The sequence below is a fragment of the Zeugodacus cucurbitae genome, chromosome 2, assembly GCF_028554725.1.
Source record: "Zeugodacus cucurbitae isolate PBARC_wt_2022May chromosome 2, idZeuCucr1.2, whole genome shotgun sequence".
NCBI classification, from domain to species: Eukaryota; Metazoa; Arthropoda; class Insecta; order Diptera; family Tephritidae; genus Zeugodacus; species Zeugodacus cucurbitae.
This window is the reverse complement of record NC_071667.1, coordinates 35,755,781-35,776,166: the sequence shown is the minus strand read 5'-3', so window position 1 is coordinate 35,776,166 and position 20,386 is coordinate 35,755,781. Positions and strand designations below refer to the sequence as shown.

Here is a 20,386-nt window from a genome sequence, read left to right as displayed (position 1 = left end):
GTTTCAGACAAGGTGACTCACTCTCGTGTGATTTCTTTAACCTGATGCTGGAGAAAATAATACGAGCTGCAGTGCTAAATAGAGAAGGTGCAATCTTCTATAAGAGTGTACAGCTACTGGCGTACGCCGATGATATCTATATCATTGGAAACAACACCCGCGCAGTTAGTTCTGCTTTTTGCAGATTGGATAAGGAAACGAAGCGTATGGCCTGGAGGTGAACGAGGACAAGACGAAATATCTCCTGTCGTCAGACAAACAGTCGCCGCATTCGCGTCTTGGCTCCCACGTCACTGTTGACAGTCATAACTTTGGAGTTGTAGATAATTTCGTCTACCTGGGAACCAGCATTAAAAGCAATGTTAGCCTGGAAATCCAACGCAGAATCACTCTTGCCAACAGGTGCTACTATGGACTAAGTAGGCAATTGAAAAGTAAAGTCCTCTCTCGACGAACAAAAACCAAACTCTACAAGTCTCTCATTTTCACACATTGGCAAAGGCGAATACCGCAGACGATGGAACGATGAGCTGTACGAGTTATATGACGACATTGACATAGTTCAGAGAATAAAAAGACAGCGGCTACGCTGGCTGGGTCATGTTGTTCGAATGGACGAAAGTGTCCCAGCTCTGAAAGTTTTCGATGCAGTACCCACTGGTGGAAGCCGAGGAAGAGGGAGACCTCCACTCCGATGGAAGGACCAGGTGGAGAAGGTCCTGTCTTCACTTGGTATTACCAATTGGCGCCAAACTGCCAAAAGGAGACATACGTGGTGCGCTATTGTGGGCTCGGCTATCAGCGGTGTCTACGACCGTCAAGAAGAAGAAGAAGATTCCAACATGCGTATAAGACAATAAAATGGTAATTGGGCACGAAGTAATGAGGAAAAGGCAAATTGCTTTGCAAATCACCTAGAAAAGGTATTCCAAACTAATTGCCCAAAGAACAATTATGAGTTGCCAACTTTGTCCAATACCGCTAATGTGTCAAGCATGAAGGCCAAAAAGGTTTTACCTTACAAATTGCTTAAAACTTTGGATTCATATATAAGAAATAGGACATTTACAGTTCAAGTAGCAGATGAACCTCAGGGCAGTGTATTAGGCCCAACTCTGTACATAATATATACAGCAGACATTTCTACAGATAATAATGTATTGACATCCACTTTTGCGGATGACACAGCTCTAGTAAGCCATAACAAATGTCCCAGTCAAATGTTACTGAGGTTTCTGCGGGTTTCCTTTATTAGTTGGTTTGACACCTGTGTTTACGTATATCGACATCTTCATTAATTGATGCTAAAAAAGAGAGGTACATTAGATAGCATTTATTATATCTATCTTTGACTTTGTTAAAGTCGATAGTTTCTTGGGTTTCGCGAGAAAGTCTGCGAATAGCAGCATGTGGTTTTTTCGCTTCCTCGTAAAGCAAATTTAGTTCAACTCTTGATTTCTAGAGTAAAAACTGTCTTCTCTCTAGTCTGAGTCTGGAAATAAACTTCCACAAATTCGATTAAATCGGTCGTGGTGACTGGTAGAAGAAATTTTCAATATATCGGGTGAAGAGTAAACTTTGAATATCTTGGGTTGAAAAAAGGAAAAAACAACTTTGTTTCGAGTATTAAGAGTTAATAGTGTTCATAATTGGATGAGAACAAATATTTGTATAATATATACGCGAAATATGTGAATAAATTTGCCACACAAAAATTTGAGGATTTGTTCTTTTTCAATTGGGTCAACGTTCGAATTTCCTGTTGGGTCTTGTCTTTATTTTGTGGTATGTGCTGCACGCTTTAGTGTCCGCTACCAACAATATATTTATACGAAATAGATCGGTAGTTCGTATGTAAGCAAATAGGTACGTGTGTGTGTGTATGTATTTATATCAATATTTTTAAACAAGAAGAGTGCAATAGCTGACGGCAAACAATTATCCGATCTTTATTGCTCTTCTTCTTTTGGATAAATAAATAATTCAATAGTGCAAGCAAAATTTGCAGTGCTGCTTTGACTGTCGGCGACTTTTTAAAATGAGCTATGACTTCGGAATCTGCTTCGGAAAAAAATCCAAAGTCGCAGTCGAAGCAGAAGCAAAAATCAAACAGTTACGAAAATCAAATAGCAGCAACCGTCGCCGTTTTCATTTTTTTGCTTCTTGCTTTGCTGTTGTGTCGAATGTCGGCAGTCGCAGTAGCAAAAATTGTACTCGACAGATTGCTGATTTTCATTTATATTGCTACTGCTTTAGGTAAGCTGCCGCTAGCGTCGACTGTTTACTTCGTGTGATTTTACGGTAAATTTTTTAACTGATGGTCTAAGATTTGTTCGATTATTAAATTGCGTACTTCCACTTTTCATATTTTCATACTCTCGCAACAAAGTTGCTAAGAGAGTATAATAGTTTTGTTCACATAACGATTGTTTGTAACACCCAAAACTAAACGAGTTAGATATAAGGTTATATATACCAAAGTGATCAGGATGAAGAATGGAGTTCAAATCCGGATGTCTGTCTGTCCGTCCGTCCGTCTGTGCAAGCTGTAATTTGAGTAAAAATTAAGATATATTAATGAAACTTGGCACCATAGGAAGGTTGCTTTCGAAAATGAGCAAAATCGGACCACTGCCACGCCCATAAAATGGCGAAAACCAAAAACACATAAAGTGCCATAACTAAGCCATAAATAAAGCTATGGAAATTTGATATGAAGGATCACACTATGAAGGGGTATATTTGGATGTAATTTTTTTGGGGAAGTGGGCGTGGCCCCTCCCCCAAATAGGTTTTTTGTGCATATCTCGCAAACCAATAGAGCTGTATAAACCAAACTTCCTGCAGTCGTTTTTTTAGCCACTGCTTAATACAGTTAAAAAATTAAAGAAATCAGATAATAACCACGCCCACCTCCCATACAAAGGTTAGGTTGAAAATTACTAAAAGTGGGTTAACTCACTAAAGAAAAACGTCAGAAACAGTAAATTTCACATAGGAAATGGCAGATGGAAGCTGCACTCAGATTTTTTTACAAAATGGAAAATGGGCGTGGCGTAACCCATTTATGGCGTAACCCATTTCCGAAATCGGACAATAAGTTTTCAAAGCCCCATACATGGAACATGAGGACCTTAGTGCTTCTAATAAATTTTTACCGCAAATATAGGTAAGTCTCTCATATATTTTGGAGAAATATAAAGAAAATATTTTTTCTTCCAATAATACATATGTCTCCGTGCTAAAAATTAGTGAAATCGGGTCTCCTAGCTCCCATATAACTTATATTAGCATTTCCAATTTTCAATGGACTATATACCATATATATGACCAATATGAGGTTCAAATTGTTTGTTATATTAATAAAATTAACTAAATAAATTGCGAGAGTATAAAATGTTCGGTTACACCCGAACTTCGCCTTGTTATTAGAATGTAGACATGTTCAGCCAGAACTTAGCTCCTTTATTGTTATTATAATCATTTATGTTTAAATATTATTGTAATTCTAGCTTAATTGGACCGATCTAGTGCCATATAATTGGAATAAGCCTATTGTTGTTCGAAGTCCAGATTATATTAAAGCAATAGAAGAATTGCTTGTAAAATATTCAACTCGTGTTGTTCATAATTCGATGCTTATTATTTTTACTCTTGGAATATTGCCACCAGATACTCCAAATCCTATAATATGTACGCGTGCTACAATGTGGGCTCTTCCCGATATAACATCAGCAATTTTTGTGGCTCACCATGCAGGAAGGGATCTTAAGAACGCTATAAAAAGGGTATAATTACGTTAGGGGACTCAAAAAATGTCACAACGCGTTGTAAAATCATAAAGCCATAAACTTTTACACTGGTTTAAAAAAAATTGATGATGCATTGCTGATTAATAGTTGTTTTACCATAACACCATTATAAAATTCGTTCGCAAACATTGTGTAATTTCAACATTTCTATTTATGATATATAACTTCATGGCACTTTATGAATCCCTTAGACGTACGATATTACCATGTTTATAAATATATTTTATGTTTGACATATTCTATACTTGATTATTTATATTCCAGACCGAACTTATCTTCAAATCACTTAAGGCTTATTTAAAACGAGCGCCATCACTTAAAGGAGCAGCATTAGTTAAACTATCGTCTCTGCGAATTCAATCGCATCCTTGGAATGGCTTTACTAATATCACGTTAGCAGCGATGGAGTTGGAATCTATGGATATATCTTCAGATGACTGGTTTGAAAATATATTAAAAATATTTGGACGAAATAAAATAGACCCCACTTCGATAAAAATGGATAGAAATTCTCATGATGCGTGAGTACACGAAGTTAAAACGTATTATCTTTGAGTTTTAAAATTTGCCGGCTGGTATTACTCTTGCATTAATCGTAAAGTGATAATAATATGAAACCTATTGAAAGGAAATCAATTATTTTTGCATTAAATTGAAGGTTTTATTTAACACAGTTAGAATGATCCGATTTATGTCAAATATTCACTTTTTTGTTCAACAACTTGTTGAGACTTTAAAACTAATTACCTTATGCAATTTATGTTTATAGAAACCTACGTTGCTATTGAGAAAAAACTGAGATAGTAGATTTTTAAAAGTTTCTCTTGAGGCGAATTTTTCAAAAGCAACATCATTCGCCATAGACAGGAGCTGGTAGTAGTCATAATAGCCAATGACGTGCCGTCGGAGTACGCCATATTTAGCTCTGCAGCTTGTATTATTTTTTCCAGCATCACGATACTGACACCTTGTCTGAAACCTCGTTTGGTATCGAACGGCTCTGAGAGGTCATTCCAGGTGGCTCAATTATATCACAGTCACGCCACATAATAATGTCAGTGTATTCTTTGGCATCGATTCTTTTTTGAACGATCAATGACACGACAAGAACAACAGGGCTTGTCAAAATAGTATATATGTATCTGTGTTATGCGATAAACTTTTTTCTTTTCTATATTGTTTTTCTTATTCTTCACAGTTGTAACTATCACCATTTTTCTGGTAGATTTTTGGTCGAGTAAGAAACTTACTTCCTCCTTGGGAATCGACACCTTTTTAAACCGTCGTTTGTTATGATTGAACTTGAAACATATTTTTGCTAATTACAGTTCTAAACTAAGCTACAAGCATCATTTATGCATAAAAAAAATACTTTTTCTTCTCCTTGACTGGCGTTGAAACCGCCTATGCGGTTATAGCCGAGTGAACAACAGCGCGCCACGCATCTCTCCTTTTGGTAGTTGGCGCCAATTGGTAATACCAAGTGAAGCCAGATCCTTCTCCACTTGGTCCTTGGTCACTTTCAGAGCTGGAGCACTTTCGTTCATTCGAACAACATGATCTAGCCAGCGTAGCCCCTGTCTTTTTATTCGCTGAACTATGTCTATGTCGTCGAATAACACCTACAGCTCATCATTCCATCTTCTGCGATATTCGCCGTTGCCAATGTTTAAGGGACCGTAGGGACTCAGTCCATAGTAGCACCTGTTGGCAAGAGCGATTGTCCTCGTTTACCACCAGACCCATACGTTTTGCTTCCTTATCCAGACTGGAAAAGGCAGAACTAACGGCGCGGGTGTTGTTTCCAAAGATATCGATACCATCGGTGTACGTAGCTATACACTCTTATAGAAGATTGTACCCGTATTACTCTTTTCGGCCTCTTTCTTTTTTTGTCTGCAAATGCGTCTCGCTTCCTTCTTCAGCTTCCGGTACCTATCCCGACCATGACGAAATTCGAATAGCAATTACCCGCTTGAAGAACAACAAAGCGGCGGGGCCCGATGGTTTACCGGCCGAGCTATTTAAATACGGACTCGAAGAACTGATAAGGTGCGTGGATCAGCTTTTTTGTAAAATATGGTCGGAAGAAAGCATACCCGATGATTGGGAGTCCATAAAAAGGGAGACACCACAATCTGCGCTAGTTACCGTGGTATTAGTCTCCTCAATATTGCATACAATGTCCTGTCGAGAGTTAATATCGTTTACACGATATGAGTTTAAGAAAACAATTTTATTTCTACGCCGAAATGCGTGCCATTATTGATATTCTTAAGAACTAAATTTAATATAAGATCTTACAGCTATTTATACTAATGAAAAGCGGGTGCTGTTATCTGCTTGCAACTTCTTTGTTGTAATTCGATATCTGTTATCTTGCTATCACTTGTTTGTTATTGTTGAGATGCGGAGGTGGTTATTGCAGTGGATTATTCCATTGCCAGATGTTTGTTGTTTACATATTGAGAATGCATTTCTAGATAATGCATGTTTGGTTATTATTGTAATAATAATTCTTTCTATTGTATAGTGCATGTCAAAACAAGTTCTATCGGTTTACATAGTTCGTCTTTGTTTAGGATGCATATTAACAGATAAGATGTATGTGAGTGTGTGTGTAACCCGGAGCGAGGCTATGTCGTTAACTCTCCTCCTTCTTAAGTTATTATATGTAATTGCTTGTTGTAGATAACATATATGAATGTCGGCATATTCTAATATATTAATTATTGGAAGATCTAACTTTTCATGGTTTTTTAAATCGTACACGTCTTTCAAATTTAATGTGCCAGAGTAGAAATTATTTGTTTTTGCAAAATTTATGGTGTTAGTTATTGATTTGAGTTCATTATAAACTTCTGATATAACAGTGTTTTCGGTTATTGCTTTAGGATCAAGGCTTTCGAGTATTCTTTCGAACTGTGAATTAATTAATTTTTGCTTATTATTATTTTCTATTAGCGAATTAAGTGAAGTTTTGATTTCCACAAGGTCATCGTGGTTATTAATCCATATGGTTTAAATCCATAATATTGTCGCAAAGTGCGATAGAGAAAAGTAAGGTAAATACTATTCCGTACATGCTTTTGCTCTGATATTGTCCTTACTCTTTTAATTGTAATTACTCTTTTATTGGTCGTTATTGTTTCTCCGTTGTCTTTTTACTATATGTTTCACGTATTTTTTTTCGTTTTTGTTTCGTCTATGTGTTTTTGAATATAGTACCTCTCCTTATTTGTATTTGAGCTGTTTGCGATAGCGGTTATGGTATCGCATAACTCTCTGTTCTTTTTGTTGAAGACGCTCTTTGATGCCAGGATTGAAAAACACGTCCTCGGGTTTGTGGTTGGTTACCGAATGGATTGTTTTGTTGTATTGTCGGACTGCTTCAAATATCTGTTCGTCAGGAGCCAAACTGTATTGATGCGCTAAAACTTTTGCGAGTTCGATAATTGTGCTATGTCGAATGATAGGCTGGAGGTTTGGTATGCGTTATTTGTAATGGCTTGTATATTTATTGTGCACATATGCCTGTAAATGTTGACTCGTTATCAGTCATTACAACCTTTGCGTTTGGGTATATTTGTGACAGTATCTCGTCATCATATTTGTATGTGTCTTTCTTTGATGGTATTTGTCTCAAATGGCAGAATTTGGAGTATTTGTCGGTTGAACTAATGTACATATTATTGCTCATAAAAAATAAGTCTAAGTCTATGTATTTGCCTACTTTGTTCGGTATCCGTGCTGATCCTATTGGTTGTTTATTTGGTCGGCGTTCATACTTGTTTGCGAGGCAGATTTCGAAGTCTTGTACTTTTTTTTTAGAAGCGTCACGTATGTTTGGCCAGTAGTATCTGAGCGAGATTTCCTGTGCGTTATTTTTGTAGTTTCTGTGAGCACGTCTGTGTGTGTTCACAAATTTTTGCGCTAGTACAATCGATACAGTTGGAAATGTGTCGATAATGTCATTTTCGACGTAAAATAACATTTGCTCGCCTATTTGCAGAGCATTAGTTATCTTTGGTCTAATTACATTTTTTAGTCTGTCTAATAATTCAGTTTTCGTATTAAAAAAGAGCGTGTGTCGGCTGTTAGGTTAATATTGATTGTGAGAATATTTCGACGGGGTTCTGATCTGACTGGTTGTTTTACTCGTTTGAGTGTTAGTGTTGGTGAGCTTTATGCTGAATGTTGGGAGTCCTCAGAATTTAAAGTGTTGTTTATTTGCTGACGAGAAAGTGCATCAGCGACCACGTTCTGATGTCCAGGTTTGTAAACGATTTTTGCACCATATTCTTCAATGAAATTTTTCCAATTTTTTTTTCTGATATAGAGAATATTAGAGATTGATGGTCGGTGTATTTTGTTAAATCTGCAATACCATACAAGTAGTTACGTAGTTTCTATAGTGACCACACAATTGCGAGTAACGCTTTCTCATTTGTGGAGTAATTCTGTTCTGTTTTACTGAGCGTTCGTGAAATAAATGATATGGGTTTTTGGTTTGAAATAATACGGCTCCTATAGCGTAATTGCTAGCATCTGTGGTTAATTCGTAAGGTTTGTTAAAATTTTGTTGGAAGAGTTCAACCTGGGCTTGCAGTTCTTATTATATGATGTTCAGTGCTTCTAGCGCAGGTTCGTCTAAAGTGATTTTTATTTTTGCACTCTCTCCTCTGGGGAACGTAATGAGTGGTTTGACGATGGCTGCAAAATTAATATAAATTTTCTATAGTAACTTGCGAGACCTAGAAGGATCTGAGTTCCTTCAGTGTTGTAGGAATAGGGAAATTTTTAATAGTCTGTATCTTTGTTAGGTCAACTGTAATCTTGTTGTATTTAATTATATGCCCTAAGTATTCCACAGTCTTTGAAAATATGAGATTTCTCGTTAGAGATTTTCATATTGGCCTGGTGAAGCGTATTTATGATTATGCGGATGTGTTCGATATGTTCTTCAGGAGAGGAAGAATAAATGAGAACATCGCCTATATTGACGTACGCGAACTTCCCGATATATGGTCTAAGGATATCATCCACGCATCTTTGAAAAATAGATGGGGCATTTTTCAGGCCGTACGCGTACGAAGAAATTCGTACTTAGCTCCATTTACACTAAAAGCCGTTTTTTCGCTGTCTGATTTATTAATAAGGATCTGATGGAAGCCGGACTTTAAGTCTAGAGTTGAAAATACTTTTGCGTTTCCTAAATTATGTATGGTCATAGCCAGTATGGGGTATCTATCTGTAACAGTTTCAGTGATTAGTTTCTGAAAGTCTACGACCATTCTGCGCTTGGGTTTCCCTTGTTCATCGGTACCTTTTTTTGCGATTGGTAGCACTTCATTTTTGTCTTCATTTCTTTGCATAATTTATTCGATTTATGCTCTATATTTTTCACTATTAACCGTATAATTTATTTTTTGCACAGATTCACTTTCTTTCTTGGCCCTATATTTATAACTGAGCGTGTACTCGAAAAGGTTGATCTCTGCTTCAATTTTCCTAAGACCCTGTTCACCCAGAAGCATATCAAATTCTTCTAATGCATCTGTAATTTATTTTTTTGATTTGGTTATTGAGTAACCATGAAGAGTTTTCACTTTTACAGGTTTAATTTGAATAGACTTACCTAAGTTACATTTTGTACTTATATAATTGTTTGTTGCTCCAGTGTCAATCAGGATGTTAATAAGTTTGCCTATATCCCTGCAGTGGCGCTGCAGACACGGTCAGCGTTTCTGGTTTACACGTTGAAATTTCTACTGTACGTTGGAATTATGAGATGAAGGATTTTGTTCTCTTTTTTTAGGGTTTCCGCGAAATTGATTATTTGGAGGTTGTCCTTGTAATTGACGGTTATAACTGTTTTGTTGTGGTTTGGAATGATTCCTATTGGGATTTGAGGATCTCGTGTATTGTTGTGATGAATCTACGTCTATTGGTTGGTGCTTTTGCCTGGGTGCAGTCTGATTGTATTGCACCTGTACGTTAGGTCTGTTCCTTTGTGGTTCCTCGTAATGTCTTCTGCTTGAGTTTTGGTACTGTGATGATTGCGGAACGTCGAATTGTGAGTTTATATTATAGTACTTGCGATAGCGTAAGTGGTTTCTAAGTCCTTCGGATTGTGACTATAGACCGAGAATGAATGTCCTCACAGCTTCCCGGTTCGCATATTCTATCAAAGCTACCAGAGTTCTTTTTCCTTGCTTTATTCTTTTCATTCCTTCGAGCAAAACATACAGATGTCTCTGATCCTCATAAGTATAATCGAGACGGTTTATTATGGAATAAAAGTTGAATTTGGTGTTGCGGTTTATTAAAATATCGGCCGCCTCTACTGGAATTTTGGAATGTACAATCAAGAGTGCCGTGTAGTACATGTGTGTAGTAGCGTAATTCTTGATGTTCTCCAGGCACGTTTTCTCCATGACTTATAATGGTTCATATCGCCTTTGAGGACTGGTAAGGTTATGAAGACTTCTAAGTTAATTTGTGATTAATCTGTGATGTTTGGTGTACAGTCCTGGAATTGGTTTGTGACTGTGACGTTAGGTGTTGCGTAGGTTTCGAACGAATTCAATATTTGTTGAGTTTCAGTGAGCGTTGTGGTCAGAGCAGTGATTTGTGCTCTCAAGCTTGCGATTTCTTGTGTTGTCATCTTGACGTCGGTATTCAATAAGGGACGACGCAAATTGAACGGCAATTGTTCTCTTTTTATGAGATTCCAGCGTGTTGACTTATCCGTTTTTGCAGGAATATTAATTTTATCTTTGTTACATTTTAAGCACCTTTTTCAAAGATCTAGTGCTGGAAGTCTTACTTCCCGTGGAATTTTTTCTATCCTTTTCTCAATGGATAAAGATGGCTTAAAGACCGGTTGCCATTATTGATATTTTTATACTCTCGCAACCTGTTGCACAGAGTATCATAGTTTTGTTCACATAACGGTTGTTTGTGTCACCAAGAAATATAAGAGTTAGATATGGGGTTATATATACATAAATGATCAGGATGACGAGTAGATTTGAAATCCGGATGTCTGTCCGTCCATCTGTCCGTGCAAGCGATAACTTGAGTAAAAATTAAGATATCTTAATGAAACTTGGAACACATGTTCCTTGGCACCCTGAGGAGGTTGCTTTCGAAAATGGGCAAAATCGGTCCACTGCCACGCCCACAACATGGAGGAAACCGAAAACCTATACAGTGTCATAACTAAGCCATAAATAAAGTTATGAAAATGAAATTTGGAACATAGGATCCCATTAGGGAGGGGCACATTTGGATGTAATTTTTTTGGAAAAGTGGGCGTGACCCCGCCCCCAAATAGGTTTTTTGTATATAACTCGCAAACCAATAAAGCTATATAAGCCAAACTTTCTGCAGTCGTTTCTTTTAGCCATTTCCTTAAATTACTAAAAGTGGGTTAACTCCCTAACGAAAAACGTCAGAAACACCAAATTTTACATAAGAAAAGGCAGAAGAAAGCTGCACTGAGATTTTTTTACAAAATGGAAAATAGGCGTGGCGTCGCCCACTTATGGGTCAAAAACCATATCTCAAGAACTATTCGACCGATTTCAATGAAATTCGGTACATAACACTATCTTGACACCCTGATGACACGGGTGGAATATGGGCGAAATCGGTTCACAACTACGTCTATTTCCCATATAACCCAATTTTGAATTCCATCTGATTCGTTCACTTTATAATGTATTCATAAGGAACCAATGAAGCTAGCGGAATAAAACTTTACACAAATACTGTATTTGAGCTGTGACATCACTTGTGGAAAAATTGTCAAAATCGAACCATGACTTTTCAAGGCCCCTGATATCAAACATGAAGAACTCAGTGCCTAAGGTTAATTTTTCACCGAAAATATAGGTAAATCCCTCAGATATTTTAATGTAATTCATTCCCTCTGAATTTTTTTCTTATAACAGTTTCTCTCTGTACCTGAAATGGTAAAAATTGGGTCATAACTTCCCCCAGATCCCATATACCTAATTATAACTAATATTAAATTAAGTGAGCGTATAGTCTTCGATACGTTGTATCTTGGTGGTGAAAACGAGTGAAATCGGTTTAGGAATTACCTCAGTCCCCATATACTATTTATGATGATTTTCGTTATTCTATTGAACTTTATGCCGAATATATGGGTCGAATTGTATTGTCTTTATAAAATTACATCAATAAATTGCGAGAGTATAAAATGTTCGGTTACACCCGAACTTAGCCCTTCCTTACTTGTTAAGAACTAAATTTAATATAAGATCTTACAGCTATTTGTACTAGTGAAATGCGGCTGCTGTTATCTGCTTGCAACTTCTTTGTTGTAATTCGATATCTGTTATCTTGCTATCACTTGTTTGTTATTGTTGAGATGCGGAGGTGCTTATCGTAGTGGATTATTCTATTGCCAGATGTTTGTTGTTTGCATGTTGAGAATGCATTTCTAGATAATGCATGTTTGGTTATTATTGTAATAATGGTTCATTTCTATTGTTCGACTGATAGTGCATGTCAAAACAAGTTCCATCGGTTTACATAGTTCGTCTTTGTTCAGGATGTATATAAACATATAAGATGTATGTGAGTGTGTGTGTGTGACCCGGAGCGAGACTGTGTGAAAGACTAAAGCCCACCGTCAACAAGCTGATGGGACCTTATCAGCTTTAGACCTGGAAAATCCACCAGGGACCAGATATTCACCATGCGCCACTCACCACCTTTTCATCGATTTTAAAACTGCCTTCGACGGCACGAAAAGGTGCTGCCTCTATGCCGCGAAGTCTGAATTTGGTATCCCCGCAAAACTAATACGGCTATGTAAACTGACGTTGAGCAACACGAAAAGCTCCGTCAGGATCAGGAAGGACCTCTCCGACCCGTTCGATACCAGACGAGGTTTCAGACAGGGTGACTCACTATCGTGCGACTTCTTCAATCTATTGCTGGAAAAAATAATACGAGCTGAAGAGCTAAATAGAGAAGCACAATCTTCTATAAGAGTGTACAGTTGCTGGCATACGCCGATAATATTGATATCATCGGAAGCAACAACTGCGCCGTTTGTTCTGCTTTTTCCAGACTGGATAAGGAAGCGAAGCGTATGGGTCTGGTGGTGAATGAGGACAATACGAAATATCTCCCATCACCAAACAAACAGTCAGCGCAGTCGCGTCTTGGCTTACACGTCACTGTTGACAATTATAACTTTGTAGTAGTAGATACTTTCGTCTACTTGGGAACCAGCGGTTCCTACGCCAAATATATGTATGTGGCAACACCATACAGCTTAAAAGTTTTATCTTTTATGCTATTGTTCTAATTTGTTATATATCAATAAATCATCCCTTTTTGGATTAACCTTCAAGCAGATAGCACGTGCACTACCTGCATAATGGTGACCCCTACTCCTTTTGGTTTCAAGCCTCACGTCTTTTTCCACACACAGTTTTCTGTTACGAAAACTTAATTACAATTCATCGTAAAATTATCGACAATTTCACCGGTAAGTACACATCCAGAGTGTAATTCGACCGATTCCACACCACACACAATGGAGTGCTACTCGCCGCCACTCATCATCGATCATAAACAGCGCATCTCGATTAACGAAATCAGCATTGCACGTGAATAGTGATCAACAGACACCAAGTTCAACGACTACGATTCTACATAAAACAACAATTATTGGTACGCACCAACTCACTATCGCATAAGCTGGCATTTGGACAGGATCATCGTTAGAGATTCTACCTCCTCAATGCAACCGCAACGCCCACGATCATATTTTGCTTACCAATGGGGCGCCTTCTCATCGATCCTTCATTACACGCTACAAGCGCACATCTGAAGGCAATCGTGTGTTACTTGACACATTTCGTCTACGTGAGATCTAAGTTAATGCCGAGGATACCCCACTATGCCATCAACAAACGCATCAATTTAATGGCCCGTTTTTTTCAACGTTATCAGCCAGTTGTCACAAGTCTTGGTAACAACAAACGAATGCGTCTAGTGCTACGTCTTAAGTTCAGTTCAACGAAATCTCAAAACTTACGTCCACGCCTTAATGATGATTCTACGATTACTCCATTAGACCATCATCATCCGCACCGTTTATGGGACCATACATAAATTTGAGCGGATCACGTATATAATTTGAAAAACAAAAACAAAAATAAGAAAAACGTTAAATTTTCATCGATCGTCTTAAGCTAGTTTTCACACCATCTACGACTCTCTAGGAGGAGGGTAATGTGGCAACACCATAAAGCTTAAAAGTTTTTGATTACTAATGCAACCATGCATTTTGACTTTTTGTTTTGTATTATCTTTTATGCTATTGTACTAATTTGTTATATGTCAATAAATCATCCCTTTTTGGATTAACCTTCAAGAAGATAGCACGTGCACTACCTGCACTTGTGCTATATGTATATATACATCTATCCCATCCCGCACGTGTTGCGGGTTTTCTGTTTTCTCTCAACTGAGAGACGACAATCCTCATCAAACCATCTGTTTTTTGACATTTCCGAAAGCTAAAAGTTTCGGTTGCAGCTGTACGTAAGGATCTTGATTTGATGCGAAATGCTGATGGGTGCTCTCAGAGAGCAGGAATACAAGTCGAGTTGAAAATCGTTCGGCTGTCGGTTGTGATTCCAGGTTCTCGATGTCGAACATGTCGTCCATCTATCACAATAGGATCGATCAGGTTGCGCGTGATTCGATCAGGGGACAACCAACTAGCTTGATGTATTTTCTTATGCTGAAATCTAGTACTACAGGAGGCTGAATTTTCCGACTGGGCGCTAACACAAGTTGTCTTTGATCTGCACTCTTACGAGGGCATCAACCACCTGAGCAGAGGCACCTTCCCAATTAAGGGTCCGGACATTCCAGGTGCATGCCCTTTATACGTTTACAGTGGTCGTCATTAAAATTAAGGTTTCTCATCCGAGGCTGTCGCTTGGGTCTCAAACCCTACGCACAACCGCATAAGCGGACGTGAGAGGGTTGCTTTCGAAAATGGAATATCGGACCACTGCCACGTCCACAAAATGGTGAAAATTGAAAACACATAAAGTGTCATAACTAAGCCATAAATAAAGTTATAAAGGCATATTTGGATGTAATTGTTTTGGGGAAGTGGGCGTGACCCCGCCCCCTAATCGGTTATTTGTATATATTTCTCGCAAACCAACGAAGCTATAGAAACCAAACTTTCTGCAGTCGCTTCTCTTACGTACCCCACCACATACCATGAAAATAGTTGAAATCGGATAATAACCACGCCCACTTCCCATACAAAGGTTAGGTTGAACATTATTAAAAGTGGGTTAACTCACTAACGAAAAACGTCAGAAACACTAAAGTTTACAGGAAAAATTGCAGAAGGAAACTGCACTTAGATTTTTTTACAAAATGGAAAATGGGCGTGGCATCGCCAACTTATGAACTCGGGAACTACTCGACCGATTCGAATGAAATTCGGTATATAATATTATCTTGACACCCTGATGACACGTGTTGAAAATGGATGAAATCGGTTCACAACCACGACAACTTCCCATGTAACTCAATTTTGAATTCCATCTTATTCCTTCACTTTATAATATATACATAAGGAACCAATGAAGATAGCGAAATAAAACTTTACACAAATACTGTATATGATCTGTGGCATCACCTGTGAAAAAATTGTCGAAATCGGACTATAACTTTTCAAAGCCCCGAATATCGAATATGAAGAACTCAGTGCCCCTTGGTAATTTTTCACCGAAAGTTTCGGTAAATCTCTCAGGTATCTTAATTTAATTCAGAGGAAACATTTTTCTTCTAATAGTGTGTATCTGTACCAGAAATACTTAAAATCGGGTCATAACTTCCCCTAGCTCTCATATTCCTAATTACAGGATTTTCTAATTGGTTCAAATTGTGTGTTATCTTAATAAAAATATATCATCAATTGCGAGAGTATAAAATGTTCGGTTGCACCCGAACTTAGCCTTTCGTTACTTGTTTTATTTTGTTTAATTAATATAACACACTATTTGACCCACATATTTTTCATGAAAGTATGAAAACCCTAATAATAGGTATATGGAAGCTAAGTGATGTTATGACCTGACTTCAAACATTTTTGGTATTTGGAATAGTTTCGTAGATATGGTTTTTGGCCCATAAGTGGGAGGAGCCATGCCGATTTTAAAATTTTGTATACCAATTTGAGTGCAGCCCTTCTGCCCTCCTTCATAATGAAATTTAAGATTTCTGGTGTTTTCCTTACTGAATTAAAGCATTTTTAGTAGTTTTCAACAACAGTTTATATGTGAGGTGGGCGTGGTTATAATCCGATTTCTTCCATTTTTGGTCTGTATAAGGTAGAACGACTCTAGAGAGTTTTCTTGATATAGCTGTAGTAGTTTACGATACATGTATTAGGGTTACAACTTTGCTTCCGTTGTCTCTAGGGTAAAGCACTGGTCGATTAAATCGATTTTTTTTATATCTATCTTGGACATATGTGTCAACATTAACCCAACAAAATATTTGTAGAGATCTGTGTATACGTATGACACTGGTATACTTACGTGCGGAAAGTATGAATCGAAAGTGAAAGCGCAAACACTCAAGATTCGTTAAACGTTATAATTATTTATTATTAAATTTTCGAATTAATTTATTCTAATATGAACAAAAATTATATTGACTTTCGTCGAAAACAATTTGGTTTATCTTTAATAACTTAGTTGAAATACGATGAGTCACCGCACACACACACAGCGCACTAGAACGGATGTCCGTATCCTGACTGGAATGGACGGACGGAATGAGATTCCTTGCTGGTAATAAACGATATTAAACCGGGTTGATAGCGAGCGTCCTGGTTCACGGATAGAATCGATCCCAACGGGATCTATCCCTTTTAATGATTTTGGTGGTGAATATCGGACTCAATTCATAGATGATCGTGTGGTTGTTGTGTTTTACGATGATAATTAATATGATGTGATGACGTTTTTGTGAGATGTTGTTGCATGTTACTAAGTCATGTAAACATCCCGGCCCCCCTAGGCGAATTAATTGCCTAGAAGTCTCTGGAGTTGTTGGAGCGTGCTGACTACGGCACTTAATCCGGTTGACGATGATACTCATGACGTGGCGAGACCGTGCTACTCTGGTTGCTTCAGAGCGATTGCCTCTTCGGCGCTGGACCGGATCGCGGTGTTGTCTTTGACGAGTGCGAGTTGGTGTGGGATTGGGTCGTCTCGCAAATCGGTGAAACAGCGTGTGATGTGGTTTGTGGCAGTGTCTACATGATTGGTCAGCCCAGCACTCGTTGGTTGCGTGATCGTCTGCCAAGCACATCAGGCAGTGCCCGTGGGCTCTCGCAATTTGTTGGCGTTGAGCAGGCTTCATGTTCAAAAATATCGGGCATGTCTTCAGGGCGTGTGGGCGATGGCACAGACGACATCGAGGAGGCCCTTGATCTTCTAATAGCTGCTCTTCCCTTGTCTCCCTGACTGCTGCGGCAGATGATGATCGCATAACCGTGGTTCTTGGAGCGGCAACGGGTGCAGCTGCGCTATGGGTGTAGCTTTTTCGGACCTCAATGTCTCGGTGATAATTTGTACGTCTTCTGCGTCCATTTCTATGGGAATAGGAATACATATTAACATGATTTGGCTCTTAATTTGGAACAGTATTATTTTTGTTATGGGGTACATATACATATCGATATACACATATAATTGATCTAATCGCGTTTGTTAGGATTTGTTTTGTGTCTACGAATTTTAAAAGATTGAATTTCGGATTTTTTTGCGAATTTGCGGTATTGATTATTTATTTTTGATTAATTTTGCGATTTATTTTGCGGTTTTGGTTGGTGTTCTTAGCTGTTTGGAAGAAAGCACAATTTTACGACTAGTCGAGTTAATATGCCGGTTTGTGTTCGTACATCGACTACTCTGATGTGACCATCTGATCCTCGATGAACCTTTTCAATGTGGCCTAGTCGCCATTCCGTTGGAGGAAGGCATTCGTCCTGTATGATGACGCATTCTCCTGCATTGGGTTCCTTTTGGGTTGTTTTCCATCGATATCTCTTATGGAGATCTTTAAGATAACCCTCCTTCCATCTGTGGCTGAATTCGTGATGGAGAATCTTTATTCTTTCCCGTCGATTAATTAAAGAGAGTGAGTCTCCTTCTGTCTCAGGTATGGCGAGAAGAGGAGCACCTCTTAAGAAACGGCCTGGTGTGAGGGCTGTGAAATCGGAGGGATCTTGCGAGAGGGGTGATATTGGTCTTGAGTTTAGTACGGCTTCTATTCGAGCGAGTAGTGTGGTAAACTCCTCGTAATTGAATTTATGATTGCCCGCCGTTTTCTTCAAATGGGACTTAAAGCTTTTTACTGCTGATTCCCAGAGTCCGCCCATGTGGAGAACATGGGGGTATAAATTGCCAATCGTTCCCTTGGGGTGCATATTTATTGACAATTTCAGGAGAGACTTCTTTCATGAAGTTTATAAACTCCTTCTCTGTGGCTCTTTGGGCTCCGACAAAGTTTTTACCATTGTCGCTCATTATATTTGAAGGAAATCCGCGTCGTCCGACAAAGCGTGCAAATGCTGCAAGAAAAGCCGCAGTAGTCAGATCTGAACATAGTTCGAGGTGTACTGCCTTTGTCGTAAAGCATACAAAAACAGCCACATACACTTGTCTAAATGAGGAAGACCTTAACATCGAGGCCTTTATCTGGAAAGGTCCTGGAAATCAACCCCAGTGATGGTAAAGGGTAGAGCATAATTGCACCGTTCAGGTGGTAAGGCTGCCATGATCTGCATACGCATCTTGTGTTTGTATATAGTACACTGTTTACACATGAAGATGGTTCGTTCGTTGTAACTGAGGCTGGAGTTCGCTAGCCTTCCATTTGCCCTGATTAATCCCTTAGCGTCCAAGAATGGATTTAAGACGAGAGGTGTCTATCTAACAACTTAGATTTTTCTCGATTGAAATAGCGAGTTTGGGTGTATGTGATGATACTAACTTTGGCATGTTGCAAGTCGGAATGCGTTAGTTGCACGAAAGGGTCATTTGGTATTCCTTTTATTTTTTGTCTAAGTCTTTGGGTAAATTTGTGCATATAAGCGACTACCCTTAGTGCTATAGGAAATGATGAAAATCGGTGGAGGTGGAATATCATCCTCTTCGGGAGTGATATGGAAATTTTCAATTCTCCGACTCTCTGGCGGTATTATATTCCGAGCAGGAGACTTTGACCAGAACTCTTGTGATTCTGTTAGCCATGTAGGACCGTTCCACCAGAGTGTAGTGCTGGTGAGGTGAAGTGGTTTACAACCTCTTGTCCCAAGATCCCCCTTGTGTTTTGTACCTTAGTTGGAATAGCTTTTGTGCTTCTGCAAGTCTAGGATGGTTTATGTAAAGGGCTGTAAAGGCATGTCCCGGAAGGACGGCCATTGGTCATAACATCCAGTAAAAACTTCAGTATCACAAGTTGGTACATTTAGATACATGCCTTTATCTAGGTCTTCTTTTGTTGTTGTGACTACTCTGGGTGGGGGAGTAGTGGCGCTATTTGGCCTTATTACATTTAATTGTTCGCTTATCATTCCCTTTATTATTTCTTTCTGATCACGGCAATTATTTAATTTGGCTGTCGCCGAAGCTTTTATGTTTTCTGGGAGTTCAGCGTCGTCAGCTTCAATTACTGCATCGTACGCTGCCAGAATACCCATATTTCATGGACACTTTCAAGTTTAACCTTTAAAACCGATTCCGAGATGGGGAAGCTTTGAATCTTGTGCAATAGCTTATAAAAGTATCACCTTCATTGATGAATTTTGATAATAAATGATCTTTTGATCGTTTTTGTTTTACACTCTGCTTTGAGCGTGTAGCTTCTGCAGGTGGTCCTTGTGTTTTATCTTCATCAGCCATTTTAGGAATTTCTAATGATATATGTAGGTGTTCTTGGTTTAACCTCTTTTGATTTGTCGGATTGCATTTATTTGAAATGTATTGGAAGCTTTTAGCTTAAAAGGAGTTTTTTTTTTTTTTTTTTTTTTTTTACAATGTATGTTCTTGAAATTTGATATCGCTATATCAATGTAGTTAAATAAATTGGGAAAATATAAAAAAAAATGTTTGAAAAAATTTAAATTTGTAAGATAATTTATAATTTTGATATAATTAAAAAATTTTGTTAAGAGATTTATTTTTCTATAAATTCGTGAAGATTTCGAATCGGTACCGCATAAGCCGATTAATAGTATATTTAAATAAATATTTTATAACAATAATATATTTATCTTAATATATAAAAATCACGTGCGTGTCACGTTGTTTGTTTTCGATGGACTCCTAAAATACTGAACCGATTTCAATGAAATTTTTAACACTGGGTGCAGTTTGGTCCAACTTGAAAGATAGGATAGTTTATAACTCTCCTTATAGTCGCATTATTTATTTATTGCAAATTATTTGTTTATTATTAGCAAAGAGCTATCCACCAGTTGG

The 20,386-nt window shown here is 38.1% G+C and overlaps 1 protein-coding gene across 5 annotated transcripts in view; it reads left to right on the top strand.

Moving 5' to 3' along the window:
• The window catches only part of LOC105220076 (neprilysin-3), a 307,341-nt gene that overhangs the window by 186,331 nt on the left and 100,624 nt on the right, over positions 1 to 20,386 (top strand). For 4 of the 5 annotated variants that reach the window (XM_054226088.1, XM_054226089.1, XM_054226087.1 and 1 more), the window contains 2 exons: positions 3,513 to 3,788; positions 4,077 to 4,333. In XM_054226088.1, the coding sequence (XP_054082063.1) occupies positions 3,513 to 3,788; positions 4,077 to 4,333 (533 nt within the window). The remainder of the gene's footprint in view (positions 1 to 3,512; positions 3,789 to 4,076; positions 4,334 to 20,386) is intronic. The other variant, XM_054226090.1, reaches the window with a different exon arrangement.